Source organism: Phragmites australis, chromosome 2, assembly GCF_958298935.1.
Source record: "Phragmites australis chromosome 2, lpPhrAust1.1, whole genome shotgun sequence".
In the NCBI taxonomy this organism is placed as follows: Eukaryota; Viridiplantae; Streptophyta; class Magnoliopsida; order Poales; family Poaceae; genus Phragmites; species Phragmites australis.
The window spans coordinates 38895711-38918572 of record NC_084922.1 but is presented as its reverse complement, the minus strand read 5'-3'; the positions used below and the strand labels follow the sequence as shown (position 1 = coordinate 38918572).

Below are 22862 nucleotides of genomic sequence, written 5' to 3'. Positions count from 1 at the left end.
GATGTGATTCCAAGGCAAGATTTTGAAGCTCAGTTCACCGGATGGTCCGGTGAAGATGATGTGTACACCGGACCAATTCTTGAAGAGAATAATTTCTTGTAGCAGAATAAACTTCACTCACCGGATGGTCCGATGAAGGCAAGAATGGATCACCGAAGTAATATTTTCAGAGAGGGTTGTTTCAGTTTGATTGAAGGAGTTCTACTCACCAGATAGCCCGATGATAGACACATATGCACACCGGAGCTTTTCTACCAGAGAAGATTTTGAGGGCAAAAGAAGTTTAACCCACTGGATAGTCCGGTGATGGAAATGAAATCATCACCAGAGCATATTTTCTAGAGAGGGTTGCAACGAACAATTTAGCTAGTTTGTACGCACAGGATGGTCCGATATTAGGTCGGTGTTCACCGGATGATGGCACCAGACTATTTCTCAGCAGTAACGGCTAATGACAGCTAGCACAGTGGCAATTGAAGTTTGTACTTACTGGATTGTTCGGTGTGGGTAAGGAGATACTCAACGGATCATCGGTGTTAACATAAAAAGTGGGTGGTTAGACAACGGCTATAATTTGGATTTCTAGCCTATAAATACCCCTCAACTTGGTTTTATTTGGCTCTCTCACGACTTAGAGGAGTTCATATACTGTGTATCATCAAGAAGCAAGAGAGAACACTTGAGTTGAAGCTATTGACGAGTAGCATCATTAGTGCTTAGAAAGTAGGAAGTGTACATCTAACTGTAGTCTAGTCTTGATCTTGGTCAAGTGAAGCTATTGGCTTGTTACTTTTAGTGGTTGACAAGACCTAGTTGGTCTTTGGTGATTAGTGGTATCTCGATGAGCTCTTAGAGTTCTTATGGGAACCTCGAGAAGAGCTATGTATTTAGTTTGATGCTTACCAATTTGGAGATAGAGAAGTGACAATCATGAGGGAGCACTTGGGTCTTGGTGACTCAAGTGGAGCAATATCCTTGGTGGATGCTCCCATGAGGACTAGGGGGAGTGCGAACTTCTCGATACCTTAGGAAAAAATTCGGTATTGTCTAGTCTATTTTTTACTATTCTGTAATTAAATTTGAGCATTTACATTCTTGCAAGCTTTCAATTCCATATTTTATTAGTGTCTTTGCTTGCTTGTTTAGTTGTCTTCTTCTAGCTTGTTCGTTCAGTCGTATTTCTTTTCATCTAGGGTAAAGTTACTATTTATTCTAATTTTTGTTAGAAGTTTTTAATTGCCTAAATCACCACCCTCTTGGACCATTCGATCCTTTCAGTGTGGGAAGCGGGGAGGTGGGGAGTCAGGGGCATGAGCAGCGTGCGCTGTGGGGTAGGGCGACATGTGAGGGTGAGTGGGGGAGGGGGCACTGATTCTGTTGTGGAGCCCGTGTCGAGGTAGAAAGACAAAAAAAAATACGAGGCCTTGCGGTGGGAGGTGAAGGGACCATTAGATTCCATCAAGATAGATTGAATGAAGTGCTCGATATCAAATACATTCGTATCTTTATACTTTGGATTAAGTAGATCGAGTAGGTTGGAATTATCAACAGCACAGAGTGCCTCAACATAGATGAAGCCAGTATCAATAAAAACATAGACGGGTTGGACTATTCAAGAAATGAGCCAATTTCCTTTGGTAAGAGGAAATGAGCCAATTTTCTAGTGAAGTGGAACAATTGTTCAAAATACACTGATGGTGTGTTCAAATTTTTTTCAGCCTGATCCTATGAATACATATAATTTTAGAGAGAAATATATTTGGATGTCTATATCTACTATTCGAGCCTATCTCGACAGATGCAAATATACAATATCATCCTAACCAGAGAGTAAAGCTCTACATCTGTTTATATAGATATATCTACTTATCAGTATCACAAACTTATCTTCATACGAGTAATAAATCATAATCTAAATAGAAACTTAATTTAATCTATCTAGACAGATACAACTAATCAAATATTATTCTTTTTAACAAATATAAATCTACTCAATCTGTTTAATATTAAGTATACTTAACATGATGCAACTCTACTAAATATCGTCTGAAGAACCCAACACACTTTGAAAGTTTCAATCGAAAAAGGGACACATTTTATCGGATCCACATCCTCTTTGGCAAAGTCAAATGTGATACAGTAATTTATAGTTCGCGTTCTCATCCTTGCCGGATCACGAACGGACGGTTAGGATTTCAGCGGTACAGTACTGCTACAGTACCTTTCCAACAGTATTGTTACTACAGTGGCAACTGCATTATACTGTTTATTCACTCACTAATTACTGCAGCACCTCTGATGCGGTTGATCTGAAACGGACGTGTGAGATCATCCTGACTCCACCCGGCCGAGTTGGCCCTGGCCTGAACTCATTGTGATCCGGACCGACGACACGAGGTCCGCTTCGAACGGCAGATGAGGGCCCCACCACCAAGTCGTCGCCTCGTCTCCTCGGCTCCCGCCACTCTCCTCCTCCTCTCCCGCCTCCTCCTCGCCGGTGCCAGCGACGGCGCGCCACCGCTCGTCGGCGTTTCTCCCCAAAGTGAACTGGGCACCTCCCTATGCTCTCCCACCGCACCGTCGTTTTTCTCTCTTCCTCACCGAGTCGTTTCTGCAGATGAGGCGTACTTCACGCCGCAGGTGATCGCCTGCAGGGACGGCTCGGGCTACTTCCCGAGGAACCGGCTCAACGACGGGTACTGCGACTGCGCCGATGGAACCGACGAGCCAGGTCTCTCTCGATCTCTCTTAGATTTGTCCGAACTTGGGAGATGACTGAACTGTGGAGATCTAGCCGATTTCGTCGATGCGGTGAGATCTGGTCGCGATAAGTTAATAATGCACTGGGTATTAGAATAAATTTTAGCTTTTCTCGTATTGGTTACTTCCGCTGCCAGAGATTTTCGAATTCAGCAAAGAAGAGAAAGAGAAATGTGTGGCCTTTACAGCGCCTTAGCGCTACATTTTAGCAGTAATTTAACTCAAATGAACTGTTAAGCGAAACCTGAACTATTGACCAGCTGTATACACTAGACTATGTCACATTTAGCCACATGAAAGCAGAGGCATGTGAAACTGCAGGATGGTGAGCAATGCCCCCAGGCTGCAACCTTCATTTCTATGAAATTCTTACTGCCTCACTTGGCAAAAAGTCTATTGCAGAACTGTGTGCATTTCTTTTATTTGGTGATAACATCGATGCCCGTACTATTCATTATCATAATGCTGTTCTTCACTTTTTGTGTGTTGTGCAGGTACTTCGGCTTGTCCAGAAGGCAAGTTTTACTGCAGAAATATTGGAGATACCCCTCGTTTGTTGTTCTCTTCGTTTGTGAATGATAAAATATGTGGTAGGCTATATATTTTCTTGACAATGAAGTTAATTGCAAGAGTTTAGAAGTTTATTTTCCTTCCTTTTGAGCAGTACGTTTTAAAATTTGCAGCTAGTCTGTATTTACTGTATGAGCAGTGCCATACGTACAACATGGCCATACAACTGGCGTACGACCCTTGCTCATCACAGCTTCCTTCATGCGGGCCCAAGCAAGGGCAAGTTTTCCGCAGGTTTGCTGAAGTCGTACACGGGTTGGATGGCTGTGTCGTACTTATAGCCGTTTTGTTACTGTATTGATTCCTTTGTGGATAGCAGAAGTATTGAAAGTGTTTGTTTGTTCCTGTAGATTGTTGTGATGGAAGTGACGAGTATGAAAGTGGCATCCATTGTCAGAACACATGTAGGAATAGAAAGGATATTGCTGAGGCTGATGATGGTGGTCGAGAGCTGTCAGTAACACATTTAGATGTTGCTAATGTGTTTACCAGTAAACATACAATCGATATAGAAGACCTTATCCAGAAGCTAAGAGGTATTGCCTGTTCAGAATGTCATATTTATTTGGAGCTGTTGTGGGAACAGAATATGCATTCTTGATGCGGTTTAAAATTTTTCCCTCTTCGCAGGATTAAAAATGGCTCTAGTCATTGAGCTGGGCCTTGTTGTATGTATTTTTGCTTTCTGCTTTGCTCGTCGCCGCACTAGAACACACAGGAGACAGTATGTTTTGAAACGTAAGTAAGCATTGATCCCCGTGTGTCTGTGTTTCCCATCGATGTGTTCGTCCTCCAGTAGATTTTTTAAAAAACAACTCTAGCTCTAGAATTTGTAATCTGTGAATTCCCTCGCGAAGGACTGCTATACATGAAGTTAGTCCATATTATGGGTAACAAACTTGCCTTTATTGGATCATGTCTTGAATCTTGATGAATGGAATCGTAACAACTGAAAATATTCAAATCTGAGTTCTGGTCGTGTTTGGTCTGTCAATGTTGTATGTTTGTTTCTGCTGCTTATGTTGAGTGTTTCTTGACCTATTAGAAGTTAATTTTGCGGTTTTGCCATCATTCAGAGCTGTGTAAATAGTTAAAACTTTAAACTGTGTGCATTCATTCTTCCATTGCTTTTTTTGATGTGAATGCACTTAAACATTAGAAACTTGTGAGTACTTTTATGTTTGAAAGGTTCTGTAACTCGTGCCCAATAGTCTCTCTTTACCAAGTCGGAAACAATATCTCATGGTTTTCAGCTAAGTTAATTTTAAATATTCAGGTCAACTAGTAAACTATCTTCTATAATTTATTCCAGCCTGTTCCATCTTGAGTATCAGCTTTTGTTTTATGAGCTTGTTAAAAGCTGATGTGAGCATAGAGCAACAATTCTGTATCAATGCATCGTGATGTAATTAACTCAACAAAGAAATTGTGCTGTTTTCAGGTTAGCTGAGCAGTAGTTGCTTGCAAAGAAATTGTGCTGTATTCAGGTTAGCTGAGCAGTAGTTGCTTGCAAAGACTGTAGATTGATGCTCATTTGCAAACATTTATGCTTCCGAGGATGATGGAGAATCGGAGATGGGATGAATTGGGATCTGCTTTTCTCCTTAAACCGCCAGGTGCATCTGCTGTTCTAAACTTTGATGGCGAGGACAACTGACTATGTATGTGGAGTATAAACAGAAGGCAACGCGGTGGTGTACTAAACAGGTGTATGTAATGCGTTGCCCCATCCAACTCGTCAGACAAAGAGTTGCTATTCGATCAGAACGGTGGTGCATTGCTTACTGGTAACCGTACATGTAATGGTGTCATTCCATCATGCATAGAGTTGCTAGTCGATCAGGACGATGGACTGGACTCGCTGTGCACTACTTGACGTCTGGCTGAACCTGAAACTTGTGTTTGTGCAATTCCAGATCTCCTACTGCGAATTTGATACATGTAACTGAAGCTAAATTGGAAGCATTGGCTGCACGAGATGTGTTACATGAATACATGCCTATGTTGAACTGATGCCGTGTATTTTCGTTCCAGCCGTGGCTTGCAAAGCAGTAGTAGCAGGGCAACTTGCTCATAGTAAACCAGGACCTTACGAGTGCTATACCCACAATCTTTACAGGAAAAGGAAACTTCCGCAACCACTAGTGTGACTAAATTTCAGCCATGGACAATTAAATTCCTTTTTAAACACTCTTTTAGAAAGGAGAAAAGCAAGAGAAAAAATATGTATTTTTTTTGTTTTTTTACAGGAATGTATAATTGTATAGATCTTCGTTATCACACACTGGGCTGGGAGCCCACAAAAGATGTAAAACCGGCCCAAAGCCCATTCCAGGCCTGCTAGGGTTTTACACCTCTGTCTGCCCTCCTCAGTCCTCCCGCTCGCCTCACCTATAAACTCCCGGATCGAAAACCTCCTCCGCCGCCGCCATCACGGAGCATCGCATCCCGTACGCCTCCCCCGGCCAGCGACCCCCGCCGCATCTCTGGCGAAGATGGTCGCCTTCAGGGTGAGGGTCACCTCCCTCCCCCTCTCTCTCCCTCTCTCTCTCTCTCTCCCTCTCGTTGTCATGGTGAATTGTGAGCTCACGCTTGCTCCGTCTTGTGTGCGCGCTTGCAGTTCCACCAGTACCAGGTGGTGGGGAGAGGCCTGCCGACGCCGACCGATGAGCACCCCAAGATCTACCGCATGAAGCTCTGGGCCACCAACGAGGTCCGCGCCAAGTCCAAGTTCTGGTGAGGATTCGAGGCCCTTCTACTCTCGTGTCCGTCATGGTTCAAGCCCTGCTTATGTACGTGGATTTGCCGTCGGGATGTCGCTTACCTGCACTTGTTTGGTTTGTTTGGCTGTGTGCAGGTACTTCCTCCGCAAGCTGAAGAAGGTGAAGAAGAGCAACGGCCAGATCCTCGCCATCAACGAGGTCACCTCCTGATCTTCTCCCCGCCTCGTTTTTATCCCCTGTTTGAGTCTCGATTCTGCCGGTGCCGTTCTTGAATCTCTATCGCATTTTGCTTTGTGCTCTCTGCGAGTAGTAAATGCGTCATTTCTTTATTTCATAATTAAGTGTAGTCATTATTAGCAAGAGTTTTTTTTTGGGTGGGCAAAACAGAGTATTGATTCGTCCATTGTAATGTATGGTTGTATGTGTATCCATGCGACCAAGTGTTGCTACCATTCAGTTGTTGACGGGTTAGTTTAGTTTTTTGAATGCTGGTAACTAGGTGGTTCAGGACTGCTGATTCTGGGGTGCTTCGTTCTTTCATGTATGATGTAGTTTGTTCATTGGTGGTGTAATGCAAAATGTCTTTTAAGCTTTTGCTCTATGCTGTGTTTCTTGGAACTATTTTTTCAGATTATAATCCAATAGCTGACTTACACTTTATTGTTTGCTTGGCTGACAATGTTTTGCCTTTGACAATGTATGAATAGATCTTTGAGAAGAACCCCACCACGATCAAGAACTATGGCATCTGGCTGCGTTACCAGAGCAGGACTGGCTACCACAACATGTACAAGGAGTACCGTGACACAACCCTCAATGGTGCTGTTGAGCAGATGTACAATGAGATGGCTTCCCGCCACCGTGTCAGGTCCCCTTGCATTCAAATAATCAAGAATGCTACAGTCCACTTCAAATTGTGCAAGCGAGATAATACTAAACAGTTCCACAAGTCGGACATCAGGTTTCCGCTGGTGTTCCGCAAGGTCAGGCCATCAACCAGGAAACTGAAGACCACCTTCAAGGCTTCGAGGCCAAACTTGTTTATGTGATCCAAGTCATCCTTCCTAATCTGTAAGCTCGGACAGTATGGAGGGTTGCTAGTTCAGATTCATCATATCTATTTGTGATCTATTGTTTCTATAATCTAACCGGTAGGTCCATGATGTGGCCTTTCTTAGGTTGATGAATATCCTCTTTCTTTATTTTGGCTCCCTTTTGATAATCTGATGCCTTATATGTATAATTCCAACTGTCTTCGTCTTTCATGTTCATTATTTAATTATCTGAATTGGTGTTGGTTGCATACATATGTCTTGGTTCTTGCCCAACTGTTAACTCATGATGTTTCTGTGTTCTAAAAAATGTTTCACTTCACGGTTAATTTTGTTAAGAGGGCAACTGTACCGAGGTTACCAATAATAAATTTGGTTTCCTTTTTTTCCCTGTTGCCAATATTACAGTTGCTATTGGATGTTTCAACTTTTAAATCCATTGACCTAATGGTTTCATGGATGAGCATCCTTTCCAACATTGTCTAGTAAAAAACATATTTCTTTCCATTCAAGTTTTTAGTTCTGTTTAGTTCGCAGTTTGCTTAAATACCCGAGTAAAGAATGTGGTATTATGCATTTTTTTGGTCACCAGATGTGTGAATTAAATTTTGCTGATGCAATTTTTCATTAGATCTCCCTGCCATTGTGATCTTTGAGGCAACTTTGCCGAGGTTACCAAGACTTAATTTGGTTTCCTTTTTTTCCCTGTTGCCTATATTGTTGTTGCGAGGTTGTTCGAACTCATTGACCTAGAGGTTTTATGGTAGACATCCTTGCAAACATTCATTTTATGTATTCTTGTTCTATCAAAATGGTTTTGTTTGCTCAGATTCGTGGCTTCATCATGTGGAGTGTAATGTTGTCTGTATACTAAATAAGTCTGAATGCATGCTGTCTATTTGCCAACAAAGTTGATTGCCATTTTCCTCCCCTGCATTGCTCCGTATTCTTTTTATGTGCTGATTGAAGTTGCCCTGCACTGTAGATTTGGGATTGTTTGAAATCGGAGCATTTGATATCAATATAATACAATGCTTTCTCTGAAATTAGTCGAATTATTATTGGCTAGTCAATTTGTGTGGATTTGGTCAATTCATATGAGCAAACTTGGAATTTGTGGAAGTTGCTTGTATTGATGTTTTGCTTTAGTTGTCGTTTATTAGTAATGCTGTCGTGTTCTGGGAATATCTTTTCTGAATATTTGTGGTTTATGAATATTTTGAACGCTGTGGAGCACGCAGACGTATGTTCTTTGGGGATATTGTAAATGAATGCAATGAACAATAATGGATATAATGGAAGGATAGGAAGATATTTTTTCTAATAGATATAACTATTGGTAATTGATTATATGTTTATTTTTAACACTCTTTCTTGATCAATTATTTTAGTTGTAAATTTTTTTGTTGAAAGCTTTTCTAAATTTTGCGGGAAAATATCAGAAGAAAATAATAAGTTGATATATTATTAATTTTTTTAGAATCTAATGGGAAAATATAAGAAGAAAATGATATGTTATATATTGAATATTATTTTAGTGAGGCTCATATGAGAAATCTTACGAAAAATCTATTTTGGTGAGCTTAGAGAATAATAATTGTGATCTATATATTAAAATCTGTTGAAAAAAATAACAGAAATGATAGTGATATGGTGTTAAAAAATTTATTTAAAACTTAGTAAGAAAATGAAGAGAAAATAGTATATTATATATTTACTATTATCTCTTTGTAAACTCATATAAGAAAACTTTTAAAAGGAAAAATCTATAAGTGAGTTTAGAAAATAATAGATATATCTTTGATATCTCTTAAAAACCTTAAAAGGAAAAATAAGAGATGATATATGAATTTATGTGGATACTATCTTATTAAAAACCTTATGAGAAACTATATAGGAAAAACTTATTAAAAAAAGAGAAAAAAGTACAATATAGTATAAATTTATTATTATTTAGGGATAAACTCTCTTTAAACATTGCAAATCTTGTAGTTATTGTGATGTTTATTTCTCCATTATGAGGATACAATAATTTACAAAAAATATATCTAGTAATATTGTTTTTTATGTAATATGTTTGTATTTGAGGAATGCATACATAATTATCTTTATAGATAATTATTGGTGATTCAATAAAACGAATATCATATGATAGTTGTATTTATCATTATGCGAAATCATATATATATATATATATATATATATATATATATATATATATATATATATTTCAGAATGATAGATAGAAGTAGCCTCTGAAATTTGTTTTGATACTCCTGTCAGAAAGCTACATCACCATAGTTGTGGATTAGATAAATGGCCAGCATATCTATATCCAACTATAGTTGTGTTTTGGTTTTTCTGATAGAATAAATCAATATTGTTTTATACATAGAGATATCTAGGGATATTTTTTACTCCTATCTAATGGTGTTTTTAAGTTATGCTAGGTTTAGTCAGTAAATTATCTGTAAATGCAATATCAGATATGTTGTAATTTGTAAGATATATTAGCGCTACAAAGTACTCAGTATAAAACTTTAGTTTCAAATATCTCTTTTTATCATTATCCTAGGATTTAAATGGATATTTATCTATTTTAAGGAATTGAATGACCATAGTTATTTGGATGATATATTCATATTAATTTTTTTCAATATCTTCTGTATATATACAGATTAGTATACAAGTATTTTTGAAAAAATATGCAACTTAAACAAAATTTAGTTTTACCTAAATTATTTATCTTAATTTCATCTTAAGATGATTGTATGTTTTTTTTTATTTTCGATGATATATAGATAATTTATATACACTGAGATGACTCAAAATATTTTTAAGGTTTTTTTCATAAATATTTGAGTAATCATCATTTAAGTAACTCTTTTGTAGAAGGAACTCATCCAGTCAGGTTGAACCATATTTTATTTGATTGTATTAAGTTATGAAATGACTTTACATAATATATGTTATGATTTATTTTGGAATTCAGAATCGTAAGCCCTTAAGGGACTTTCGTATAGATTTTCAAATCTAGTGATCAGATTCTGCCATACTATTAAGTTTCATAACATTATTCCACTTATATCTGTAGATTATGTTTCATCGAAAATCGATGCCGAGTCTCTGCATATAGTCTTACTACATACCTTATTTTTATCATAATCTCATTATTTTTATTCTGTTTGCGAACGAAAACTCTTTGATCCCACATGAAGGATATTTTAAGAAGTAGATATTACTATAGTAAATACTTCTATTTTATTAAACGAGTGCAATTCTACATCAATTATTTTCTTCTATTTAATTCAGTCCAAACGCTTGAGGCAGCATGCTATGGTCATGAACTTTGGTCTAGATCCAATTGAATGTCTTTTATAATTTTTAAGGAAAAATATTTATTGATAATTATAGTCTTTAGATGATTCTTTAGAATCAATATAGTTTTATGGATATATTATTTACCCCTTATAACTTCTTATGATTTCTCACAATAATAGAGTTAGGGTGTTTCGATGTCCTCTCATCTAAATGTGTCAATCAACTTTATATTGATTTGCATTTACTATTTTATTCTTATAGATGTTTATAAGAAGCATTATTCCTTACGACCATACTTCTTCCCATCATATTTGTATTTGGAAATTAAGTGGTTTTATTAGGTAACCTCACTCTTTTCTAGCGCATTAAATTAGTGACACCTTTGATGTTAGTAGATAAATTTGGTAGATTATTTATAATGTATTGTAAATTTATGAATCTTTGAACTTCTTTAGTATGTGGATCTAAGGACTGAATGTGAAATAAGATTCTTTAGTACGTGGTTTAGATTCTTGAGCACGTGTATCTAAAGATTAATTATTGTCCCCTAATACCTGAGAATTATCCTCATCGGCGTAACATGATGTGAATAAGTACTCTATTAAATGCTCAAGGTATTTATGATTGACGGAAAATATACCTTATATAGATCTCAATTTTCAGTGAGGACCCATCAATATATGCTGCGGTGGTGACTCAATACATATGTAATATAGCTGAATTATTGTAGATGGGAAATACTTATTTGATTTTCACATATTTAACTGAAACGGGAAAACCATATAAAATGTAGCTAGTCTTATTTGAATTAAATCTGTCACGTGTAAGACTGTATGATTTTCAACATGAGATTGGTAAATTGCAATTCTAAAACTATTGTTGTGCAATTAATTTAATTTTCTTGATGAGAGATTCAGCCATACCATTTTGAGCGCGAACACTTAAGATACTTACCACTCTAAATTAATGACTAAGACCATTCAATAATTATTGAAGACATGAATTGAATTCAACGACATAATACATTATAATGGATTTTATCCTGTGTTTAGAATAATTTTCTCATAATTTGATAATTTTGAGTAATAAATTTATAGATGTATCTATGAGCATTATAAAGTACTTTAATGCTCAATATAATTGCTGAATATGGTCAAATATATCTTTTTAAATGTGTTTAAAGAAATTAAGTAGCTTTTTTTTTAATTTTAAGATAAGAGTGACTTAAAATTAATTTCCCTGTAACACATGTGATGTACACAAAATCTAAGGATTTTAGGAATATTGCAACATTATTGTTGTGACAAATAGGATTGCTAATAATGTTTTTCATCCTTAAACTAGGATGATTAAGGGAGAGTATTATGACATAAATATTAATGATCAATTAGATACTCGTTGAGGAGAGATGCCTTTCCAAAAGGACATTTATTGAGAGGGATGCCTCTCCGAAGAGACATGAACTTGTCTCTTGTCTCTTCATTTTGTATAAATCAATATGAGTGTGATAAAAGAATAAACAAGAGTTCATTCTCTACTGTTCGTATTGGAGAACAATACCAGAGTTCATTCTCTACGGTTCGTATTGAAGAATAAATGAACAGTAGAGAATGAATTCTTGTTTATTCTTTCATTGAACTCATGTTGACTTATACAAAATGAATTGATAAGTTCATGTCTTTCAGGATACATCCATCCTCAATAATTATCTCTTTGAGAAAACATCTCTACAATGAGTGTCTAATTGACCATTAAATTTATGTTATAACAGGTTTGTCTTGGCAAGAAATCGCCATTAATTTCGAATATCTTGATGGGGGACTGAACATTTGGCAAGTACGAGCATCCAAAAGGCAGTGCAGGGCGTCCGATGATATCAATTAAAAGGGCATTTTGAGATAGTTTGCCAAGCGTCCAGTTGGGAAGCAAACAATTGAGATAGTTTCACCAAATAGAGATGCGTAGCTTCCTGTCAGAATCTTGTTAGTTTCTTAGTCAACCTTTTCATACAGTAACAGTCTCTACCGGTTTCCGGAAAGGAAAAAAAAACGAAGAATCGATTGCTCGTTTGAATTTTAAAGTTCGTATTAATCTCGAGACATATTTGATGCAAGTCAGTGCGACTGTGCGAGTGCCGCGTTCCCAGTCAAATCTGCAATTCTTCACGGGCGCAGCGACCTACAGGTCCCTGTTCTTCAAGCCGCACCTACCCCCGCTTGCCCACTCCACCACCATCTCCAGCCGCGACTCGCGAGCTCACCACCTACGCCCCCCTTACCTACCCCACCGTCCGCAGCTGGAGATCCCCTGCCCCTCCCTCCTTAGTCTTCCTTACACACCCGCGAACCACCCATTGTCTCTCTCACTCCTCACCACGCGAACCGATACACGCGCGCAGGGTAGAGAGAGAACCTTCAGTTCAATACCTGATGGCTCAGCAGCGACCGAACCCTGAGGAGGTACTAATCCAACTCCGCCAATCGCACGCAAATCTCCGCCGGCTTTTCGTGTGCGTTCCAATTGAGTTTGATCACTGATCAGATTACAGAAGCGAAAGTGGGTAACAATGGCGCTCTGTTCTGTTGGTGCAGGTGGTCCTCGGGCAGGAGATCGGCGGCGCGAGAGTGATCTCACTGAACCGCCCGCGCCAGCTCAACGGCATCTCCGATAGAGTGGTGCGCTTCCTTGCCTTTGGCTTTCGCCGAAGAACTTGTGAGATTTTCAGCAAGCATTGGCGACTGTTTGTTCCTGGTTTTTGCTTGTAGGTCTATCTCCTCGCCCAGTTCTTGGAGAAGTGGGAGGAAGATGACTGCGCCAAACTGGTCATTTTTAAGGTGCGTACCTTCTACGCTATCACTTCACAGGTGAAAAAACAGCCCGCAGAATAATTGCTGGCAAGGCATATATGGTAATGGTAGGTCCTTCGATACATTCTGTATGGCCAGTCTTTAAGCTGCTATGCTGCTCTCGGACAGTGTGAAATATGAATCAGGATCATAGTTTAGGAGAGTGCTGTCATGGTTGCAATTTAGCAGAATTTAAGCAAATTGTCTGTTTACCATGTTGGACAAGTAGTTTTGTCTACTTACCATGATATGAACTATGTGACTGTTGAATATTTTAAAAAATAGCAAATAGGTCTAATACAAAAAGTGCGTGACCAATGTTTGAACTTAACCAAAGGTAAATGATATGAACTATGTTCAGCAAGCTCGGCCAGGACATTGATTGTGTTGACATAAGTGATCCATCTTATTTGCGAAAGAAGAATTTATTATGACTTTGTGTTGGATTCAGGGGCGAAGCTACCTTGTGCTACCATGGTGCACATGCACCACGGTAGAAGCAAAAAAATGCTATTAACTGACTCATATTTACCGTATGTTGCTTTGATAAATATGTACACCACCATCATTTTAGCACTAGCTTCGCTGTGGGTTGGATTAAGTAGTTGTCACAAGTAGATGAATTCGATGTACTGATGTTTGATTATGAACAGGGAGCTGGACGTGCATTTTCTGCTGGTGGGGACCTAAAGATGTTCTATGAAGGGAAATCAGGTATGAATATCGCAGAACGTTTAAACAATATGTTATTGGTTTTTTAGGGAAAACATGGAATTATTAACTTAAATCTCACTATATAAGTTGATTTCCGTGATCATGATTCACATTTCCGTATAGAAATCATGTCAGTTAGGAGCCATTGATACTCCTTCTTGCAGATGATTCCTGCCTCGAGGTTGTGTATAGGATGTACTGGCTCTGCTATCACATTCATACGTACAAGAAAACTACGGTGATGATGCTTGCCAGACAACCATCATTTATGTCGCTGAAAAATTATTTTCATAGACTCTATGGTTCTATATTCATGTAGGTAGCTCTTGTTAATGGACTTGTCATGGGTGGAGGTGCTGCTATGGTTGCTCCATTGAAGTTTGCAGTTGTCACTGAGAAAACAGTATGTGATACTAGTACAATTTGTAGGCCTATTTGTGTTTTATTATATATAAAGTCATTTACCTAAAATCATCTATCTGCATTACCCTCATAAAATCCTTGTGATAATATTGGAAAATGGCAGCAGATGCCTTTTTATTTTATATTTTGTTCTGTGACAAACTCCGCCTACGTTATACCAACATAACCGGTCCCAAGCCCGGGTTAAAGAGGAGGGTTGTGGTAGGCTTGGCGAGCCAATTTAAAAAACTCAGCCACTCTTATGGAGATGAAACCCAAAAGAAATCCGTTGGGGCGTAACCCTCTTAGCGATGTGCCATATCTGAACCTGGGTGTGGTGTTAAATGGGCAAGGGCTAGGCCATCACCCCCTTGGTGACGCGCCATATCTTGATCTAGATAGGGTGATAAGTGGGTAAGGATCGGGTCATCGCATCTTTAGTGGCGCGCTACATCGGCGCCGGGTGTGGTGTTAAGCTGGTTGTTGGGGATTTATTTTTGAACGTTATTAGCATGTATGCTCCTCAAGTAGGTCACAATGAGAGCGTCAAGAAGCAATTCTGGGAAGACCTAGATGACATGATTAGTAGTGTGCCTATTAGCGAGAATCTCTTCATAGGAGGATACCTTAATGGCCATGTAGGTACATCTAATGTAGGGTTTGAGGGGGTGCACGGGGGCTTTGGGTTTGGCGGTAAGAACCAAGAGGGAGAGGATGTCTTGAACTTTGTTGTGGCCTATGACTTGATAATAGCTAACACCTACTTTAGAAAGAGATAATCCCATTTAGTGACCTTTAGTAGTGGCCACCACTCTAGTCAGATTGATTTTGTCTTTGAAAGAAGAGAGGATAGACATACTTGTTTAGATTGTAAGGTGATACCTAGAGAGTGTGTTGTCCCTTAACATAAATTTGTGGTGACTGACTTTCGTTTCCGCATACGTGTTCGACGGGACTAGGGTGCCAAAATCACAAGAACAAAGTGGTAGAAGCTCAAAGGAGAGGCGACACATAATTTTAAGGAGAGGGTTGTTAACGAGGGCTCTTGGAAGGAAAAAGAGAATGCAAATGACATATGGATGAAGATAGCAACTTGCATTAGGAAGGTGGCTTCAGAGGTGTTTGGGGTGACCAAAGGAAGTAGGTGCGAAGTTAAAGACCCTTGGTGGTAGAATGAGGATGTTCAGAAGACTATCAAGGAGAAAAAAGAATGTTTCAGATGTTTACACCTTGACAGGAGTGCGGCCAACATAGAGAAGTACAAAGTGGCAAAGAAGACCGCAAAGCGAGCTATGAGCGAAGCAAGAGGTCAGATTTATGAGGACCTTTATCAGCGGTTGGGCACAAAGGGAGGAGAAAAGGACATCTGTAAGATGGCCAAGATTCGTGAAAGGAAGATGAGTGACGTCAACCAAGTCAAATGCATCAAGGATGGGACCGGTCGACTTCTGGTGAGAGATGATGAGATCAAGATTAGATTGCGAGAGTACTTCGATGAACTGTTCAATGGGGAGAGTGAGAGCTCAACCATTGAGCTGGACGAATCTTTTGATGATACCAACAGGCGATTTGTACGAAGGATTCATAAAGCTGAGGTCAAGGAAGCTTTAAAAAAGATGAAAGGAGGCAAGGTGATAGCCCTGATAGTATACCCATTGAGGCATGGCTAACTAAGCTCTTCAACCTAATATTTCAATCAAATAAGATGCCCGAACAATGAAGAAGTATATTAGTATCAATCTTCAAGAATAAGAGAGATATTCAAAGTTGTACTAATTACCGTGGAATTAAGTTGATGAGCCATACAATGAAGCTATGGGAGAGAGTTATTGAGCATCGTCTAAGAAGAATGACAGGCATTACCAAAAACCAATTTGGTTTCATACCTTAGAGGTCGACCATGGAAGTGATTTTCTTGATAAGGCAACTTATGAAGAGATATAGGGAGCAAAAGAAGGACCTGCACATGGTAATCATTGATTTGGAGAAGGCTTACGACAAAATACCAAGAAATATCATGTGGTGGGCCTTGGAGAAACGCAAAGTCCTAACAAAGTACATTATCCTCATCAAGAATATGTACAATAACGTTGTGACAAGTGTTCGGACAAGTGAAGGTGTCACCGATGCCTTTTCGTTTAAAATAGGATTGCATCAAGTCTCAGCTTTAAGCCCTTATTTATTTGCTTTGGTGATGGATGAGGTCACAAGGGACATTCAAAGAGATATCCCTTGGTCTATGCTCTTTGCTGATGATGTGGTGCTAGTTGACGAGAGTAGGATATAGGTTAATTGGAAATTGAAGTTGTGGAGACATACTTTAGAATCGAAAGGTTTAGTAGGATAAAAACCGAGTATATGAAGTGCGATTTCAGTGATACTAGGCACGAGGGAGAATGTGTTAGTCTTAGTGGAGAGGTTGTTCCCAAGAAGAATACCTTTCGATATTTGGGATCGATGCTACAAAGGGATGGTGATATTGATGAAGATGGTAGTCATAGAATTAAAGCCGGATGGATGAAATAGTGCCAAGCTTCTAACATCCTCTGTGAGAAGAGGGTGCCACAAAAACTGAAAGATAAGTTCTATAGGATGACGATTTGACCTGTGATGTTGTATGACGCCAAATATTGGCCAACTAAAAGGTGATATGTTTAATAGTTAAGTGTAGAAGAGATGTATATGTTGCAATGGATTTGTGGCACACAAGAAAAGATCGGATTCAAAATAATGATATACGTGATAGGATAAGGGTAGCGCCAATTGAAGAGAAGCTTGTCTAATATCGGTTGAGATGGTTTGGACATATCCAACGAAGGCTTCCAAATTCAGCTGTGCATAGCAGGATACTAAAGCACAATGATAATTTGAAGAGAGGCAGAGGTCGACTAAACATAACATGAGAGAAGTCTGTAAAAAGATACTTGAATGAATGGAATATCCCCAAAGAACTATCTACGGATAGAAGCGCGTGAAAGTTAGCAATCTACGTATCAGAACCACAACTTACGTATTAGTTCTCTTGTACCGTTATTACTTTTATTTTTTACTATTACTAATACCTTTATTATAATTATTTTTTCTCATCATCTTTTTAGTTGGATCTTGTAGGTTTCTTCTCTAGTCTACCCAACTTGTTTGAGATAAATGCTTTGTTGTTGCTGCTGCTGTTGTTTTGTTCTATGACAGCACATAGACATCACAGTAAAGATAAACTTATGTAATTTTGAAAGGCAATCCACTTGATTGCTTGGATCGTTGATTCTAAATGTGGTTCTAAAGTCTTTTGGAGATTCTCATAGGGATTGGATCATTTTCTTTGTTTGTAGATTTTTGCTACTCCCGAAGCAAGTGTTGGATTGCACACAGATTGTAGCTTTTCCTACATCTATTCTCGTCTCCCTGGATATTTAGGTAAGTACCGAATTTAAATTTTCATTCACAGGTCCATAAAACATAATGTGCATGAGGTTATTTGTGGTCATATCATAATGAAAAACCTGACAAATACAAATCAAATATAGAGCAGGGCAATGTGTTGCTATGATGCATCACATAATACGGATATTAGCTATGATCTGCTCATTGTATTCTTTCTGAACTCTTAGGGGAGTACCTGGCTTTAACTGGTGCTAGGTTGAATGCAAAGGAAATGATTTCTGCCGGCCTTGCTACTCATTTTGTTCCTTCTGAAGTAAGGAATTCAGCAGTTAGAATATCTTTTTTTTTTGTTCTGTTGCATTTTTCTCTATTTATTTGCATGTACAAATATTGTATTATCCAAAGCTTGAGAATGCTTGTTGAGAATGCTTGCCTTTAGTTTGATTAATCAAAGTAATTGTGATGTGTATGGCAGAAATTGGAGGAACTCGAGAAACGTTTACTGAATATAAACACAGGTGATGAATCTGCAGTTCGAGCTGTCATTGAAGAATTATCTACAGACGTTCAATCTGATGAAGAGAGTATTTTGAACAAGTACAGATGATTATTGTTATATGGAATTTGTTACACGTATATGTTACTTATTCTACTTATTGAAACTAAATGGACAATGGCATGTTGATCTTTCTTTGGTAGGCTCCCAACCATCAACAAATGTTTCTCTGCTGAGACTGTTGAGGATATCATAAAGGCATTTGTAAGGATTCAGCACTCATGTCTTATCATCTCACTTCTCTATACCGTGAAATCTCCTTCCAGATTCTATCAAATTACTAGTCACATATCTATCAATTTTCTCGGGATATTGTTGGGTACTGATGTGTCAGCTAGTGTTCATTCGGCATTGTATGACACGCCACAGGATTCCTTAGGGCTGTTGTTATGTGAAAAGTTTCATTTCTTCATCTTGATCTCAGCTGTAAACCTTTAAACAACAGTGAGCTAACTCTTCTAGCACCCAAAATATATTCATCTCAGGCGCTCAGTTACACTTTTCAGTGTTTGTGCATCTGACATCAAAACATGTATAACACTGTCCTTTTAACAAGGCAATCAACTATTTCCCCCAATATTGTATCATAAAACACTGTTTTGACTGTTGTAGGAATCAGAAGCAAGCACTGACGGAAACCAATGGATAGCTCCAGTCCTGAAGGGTATGAGAAGATCATCTCCTACTGCGTTGAAGATCACTCTGAGATCGGTACAAACTCTTGCATCATTATTAATTCATTGAAGACCTTATCTTGCCAGCTTCATATTTATTTGCTTCTTGTGTAAGGCTAGCAAGCAAAAACTTTACTGTTTTTTGGTTACTAATTGCTTTGTTGTTGGACAAAGTACTAAATTTGTATATCTATTTATTTATGCGCTAGGTTGTTTTTTTTCTTTTTAAGTTCAGTCTAGTGAACTGCTGATTCCTGTTGAACTGCTCAGATTAGAGAAGGGCGAAAACAGAGTTTGCCTGAATGTTTGAAGAAGGAATTCAGGCTTACAATGAATATTCTCCGATCTGTTGTCACTGGTGATGTATATGAGGTATGTTGCCTTCATAAAAATGAATCTTCAACTTCCATGTTGACAGTTTTAAATTTTGATGATTATACGACAGGGCATCAGAGCTCTTAGTATCGACAAAGACAATGCCCCAAAGGTCTGGTCTCCCTCCTTCCATCCCTCTCCCTCTGAAGGACCTCTAAATATAGCTATTTCTCTCATACTTGTTGTCTTAACCTCTCTACAACGCCGCAGTGGAGTCCTGCTACCCTTGAGGAGGTGAAGAACGAGGACATTGACCGTGTGTTCCAGCCGTTCAGTTCAGAGCAGGAGCTCCATGTCCCATCTGACGACTCCAACAGGTGAATGTTGATGACACCAAATCTTGCCCAGCATTCATGTACCCTGTCCAGATTGTTTACGCTTTCGACATCAACAATGTAGGTGGAATGGCAAATATGAGAACACAGTCTATGCCAGAGCCACGCAGTAACTGCATACAGATACCGGCCTTTGCATCTTGGCAGCCCGGACGATTCCTTCTCATCACGGCATAACGGAAGGGTTTTAGTTTGTGACACGCATGTCGAGTGTTTATGTAGTGTTCAACCGGTGCAACAATGCCTGAACAGCTGAAAAAATTACACAATGACACGAAGAAATAAAGCATATGGAGTTTGATCACACATCTATTCCACTTAAAAAATCTTATTCTGTAAGGAATGCAATGTTCACAGGCTCGATGTCATGTTCACAGGTTAAGAGAAGAGACGTATAATGGGTGACTGTATGTGGGGAAACCCTACTAGCTATCAGGAATACTCCAACTCCATGTAGTAGCCCGTGTATACTCCAACTCCATGTAGTAGTCCTCTCAATTTGGGCTTTCCTAACTGACAGTATCTCCTTCACAGCAGCTGTTTCGGTCTTCTCAGACTCCACCCCTACCTTCTTCAGGTTCTTTGCTCGAGTTAGCAGAAAAACGATGAGTCTCTTTTGATATGGTTGAGGCTGGAATACAAGAAACTTGAACTGCACCAAGCTGGTGGTTAGGCAAGATATATTTGCCAGCCTCTCCTTGTGAACGGTGAAACGGGGCAATTTTTGTCATTGTCTATGTTGTCATTGTCTGTTTCAGCAGCCTAGAACAGAAGGATCGCACCTTAGTGAGAAACCAATCATGAAACTCAGGATGAAAAGGTGTTAATGTGAATGAGAAAAGTGATATTAGATACCGAAAGAGTAAACCGTTGTAGGTTAGGACAGCTCTCAAGCAGATTCAGCAGGAAAACAAGTTCCTGTTCACTCAAAAGATCCAAGCTCACTGACAGTATCCTCAAGTCTTGAAACAAAACCGTCAATTTTGGAATATCTTCATATTCAGATGCCAACAGCTTCCAAAAATAATAATTGAGACATCCAGCAGATGAGATATATAAACCTGTGACTCTTAAGTATTATGTGCTATACACTTCACATTTGCAACGTTACTCCTTGTTTCCCCAGAATCAACATCGCACTGCATGACTTTTAATACTTTTAACTTTTTTTTCATATCAATAATTCGCAATGGCACATGTTATCTTATCAGTATCATGCATTTCGATAGCTATTAAGCATCAATACACATATTCCTTTGCAACAGGAAATTAAGAGATAACAATCCTACTCTGAGGCTCAAGGTTAAATGCTCTGTCCTTCCTAAAAGCAAGTTTTCAACAATGCTTATGCCTAACATGTCTACTTAATTTCACGGTTTAAACTCTACGATCCACTGGGTTGTGCCCAGACAAGTACACATTCATAAGACATTACCAACGAACATGTTGCATTGATGACTCTTCCGTTCGTTGCTGATGGCATGTGAAAACCAACCACATGCTACCAAGTACCACTGATCACCTTTACCGTGTCATGAACAGAGTCCTACTTGATAGCTACTACCCGAACATTGCGCAGAACACAGAAGTAGCAACTGTGGAATTATACAATGCAAGAGATCGAGCTCACCTTCATTGCCTGGCATCTGAGCTTGAGGCAGTCCAGCCTCGTGCCAGCATCCAGGAACAGTCAAACCCTGATTCTGTCGATAATTTGTAAACCACCGATTTAACAAATTTATTAAAGAAATAGAGAATCCTTTAAGTAGACAAATTGCAGGATAATACACTGAATGTTTTATACTGGTTCGGACCTTAAAGAGGATAATAACCATACATCTTATTTATCTTGTATTAATTTAGTCTATTACAAGGGTGATGTAGCTAGCCTAGATGAATTTAAATCTAGTCGGCGATTTCTTTGCTCGGCTTCTGTTGGCTTGTATTCGACTTGTTTGTACTTTTGTCTTTTTTTTCCTCCCCTAGGGCTCCCTGACTCCGTATATATATGAGGGTATCGTATGTCATCTGAACTTCTCATTCTTGTTCTTAGAGATAAAACTTCTTGGTTACGGGACGTCTTAGATATCTACAAATAGTTTCATTTCATCTAAGAATCTTTTTCCTAGAGATAGATATATGCTCCGAGAATTGCGGGAAATTCTAGGGTGCCTAGATACAGTAACTATCCATTATTCATCATCAAACTCCCTATCAGTACGTGAAATGAGGCTTTGACGGGTCAAGTATATGGTCAGCAAAGATAAGCTTTTTGTCCATCCATGTCAACGAGTAGGACTCAGGTCCCTGATTAGTACGAAACATCTAATCGGGTTTTTCGAACTCTCTGATTACCTACTCGGGATTTCGAACACCTCCGAGTTCTCAAGTGAGTCCTTGAAAATATGTTCCATCTGGGTTGATTTTCTAGTTGGTCCATAAATATCATCTCATCCCTGCAAATGTACGAGGAGATAAGACTCATCGTTGGCCAGGCTCAGAAGTTGAACTGTTATAGCAGAAATTTTGCATAGTGGTGAAAAGATTCTATGTCAAGAGCGTGGAAGAGTTGTTGTATCATCCTTTTGATTGTACCCTGTGCACTGAAAAATCTAGCGGATAAATGGGTGCACCGACGATCGCCTTTTTGTCTGTGCGAGGCAACTGAAAAGATGTAGCCTTGATGACCATGCGTCGCTTGGGCGTCCATGGCTCATGTTGTAGCTGCGTCTGGAATCAATGTTTGGGAGATGAATCGATTCTTCTCTTGACCCGTTAGCCTATATAAACCCTCGGGTACCGGAGCTTAGCTACATCAAACCTGAACTCGATCATGGAACCTCCTCCCTTGTCTGAATACACTCTTTCATCTCCTGACTATTCCCTATTCTCCCCCGAGTAATCATCCCTTACCTCGTCATCGTCTCCCACCGAGTCTGGTTTGGTGGTGGAGGTTATTGATGTCTCCTCTGATGAGGAGGCCAGAGATAAGGCGGTGACTCACGACATCCCTGTTAAAGATGGCAAGCCCTTGACATCTTCAATCCAAGATGAGGTGGACTGGGATCTTTTGGAGGTGGAAATAGAAGAGGAAGAAGTGGTGGCTAAGGCGGAGAAGAGGGAGGCATCTGACAGTGTCTCCATTAAAGATGG

General features: G+C 39.1%; 3 protein-coding genes across 6 annotated transcripts; all 3 read left to right on the top strand.

Annotated features, from left to right (window-relative positions):
• Nucleotides 1-2340: 2340 nt before the first annotated feature.
• LOC133908752 (glucosidase 2 subunit beta-like) lies at nucleotides 2341-5343 on the top strand. 4 transcript variants are annotated; one of them, XM_062350899.1, is made up of 6 exons: nucleotides 2353-2542; nucleotides 2618-2731; nucleotides 3255-3350; nucleotides 3681-3866; nucleotides 3961-4068; nucleotides 4772-5343. In XM_062350899.1, the coding sequence occupies exons 1-6, from the start codon at nucleotides 2416-2418 to the stop codon at nucleotides 4774-4776; spliced, it is 636 nt and encodes a 211-aa protein (XP_062206883.1). In that variant the 5' UTR covers nucleotides 2353-2415; the 3' UTR covers nucleotides 4777-5343. The 4 variants fall into 4 exon arrangements, with proteins under 4 accessions (XP_062206884.1, XP_062206882.1, XP_062206881.1 ...); XM_062350898.1 differs by having other exon boundaries at nucleotides 2349-2731; nucleotides 4818-5343; XM_062350897.1 differs by having other exon boundaries at nucleotides 2351-2731.
• A 352-nt stretch (nucleotides 5344-5695) lies between these two features.
• Nucleotides 5696-7358, top strand: LOC133908753 (large ribosomal subunit protein eL20-like). Its single transcript, XM_062350901.1, has 4 exons — nucleotides 5696-5840; nucleotides 5951-6066; nucleotides 6188-6251; nucleotides 6761-7358. Exons 1-4 carry the CDS (start codon nucleotides 5826-5828, stop codon nucleotides 7100-7102), a joined length of 537 nt encoding a protein of 178 aa, XP_062206885.1. The 5' UTR covers nucleotides 5696-5825; the 3' UTR covers nucleotides 7103-7358.
• A 5215-nt stretch (nucleotides 7359-12573) lies between these two features.
• Nucleotides 12574-20015, top strand: LOC133908751 (3-hydroxyisobutyryl-CoA hydrolase-like protein 5). The gene is made up of 15 exons (XM_062350896.1): nucleotides 12574-12885; nucleotides 13018-13101; nucleotides 13192-13260; nucleotides 13926-13986; nucleotides 14151-14224; nucleotides 14306-14389; nucleotides 17718-17802; nucleotides 17997-18082; nucleotides 18245-18366; nucleotides 18469-18529; nucleotides 18938-19036; nucleotides 19270-19371; nucleotides 19445-19486; nucleotides 19585-19691; nucleotides 19774-20015. Exons 1-15 carry the CDS (start codon nucleotides 12856-12858, stop codon nucleotides 19820-19822), a joined length of 1155 nt encoding a protein of 384 aa, XP_062206880.1. The 5' UTR covers nucleotides 12574-12855; the 3' UTR covers nucleotides 19823-20015.
• The last annotated feature ends 2847 nt before the right edge of the window (nucleotides 20016-22862 follow it).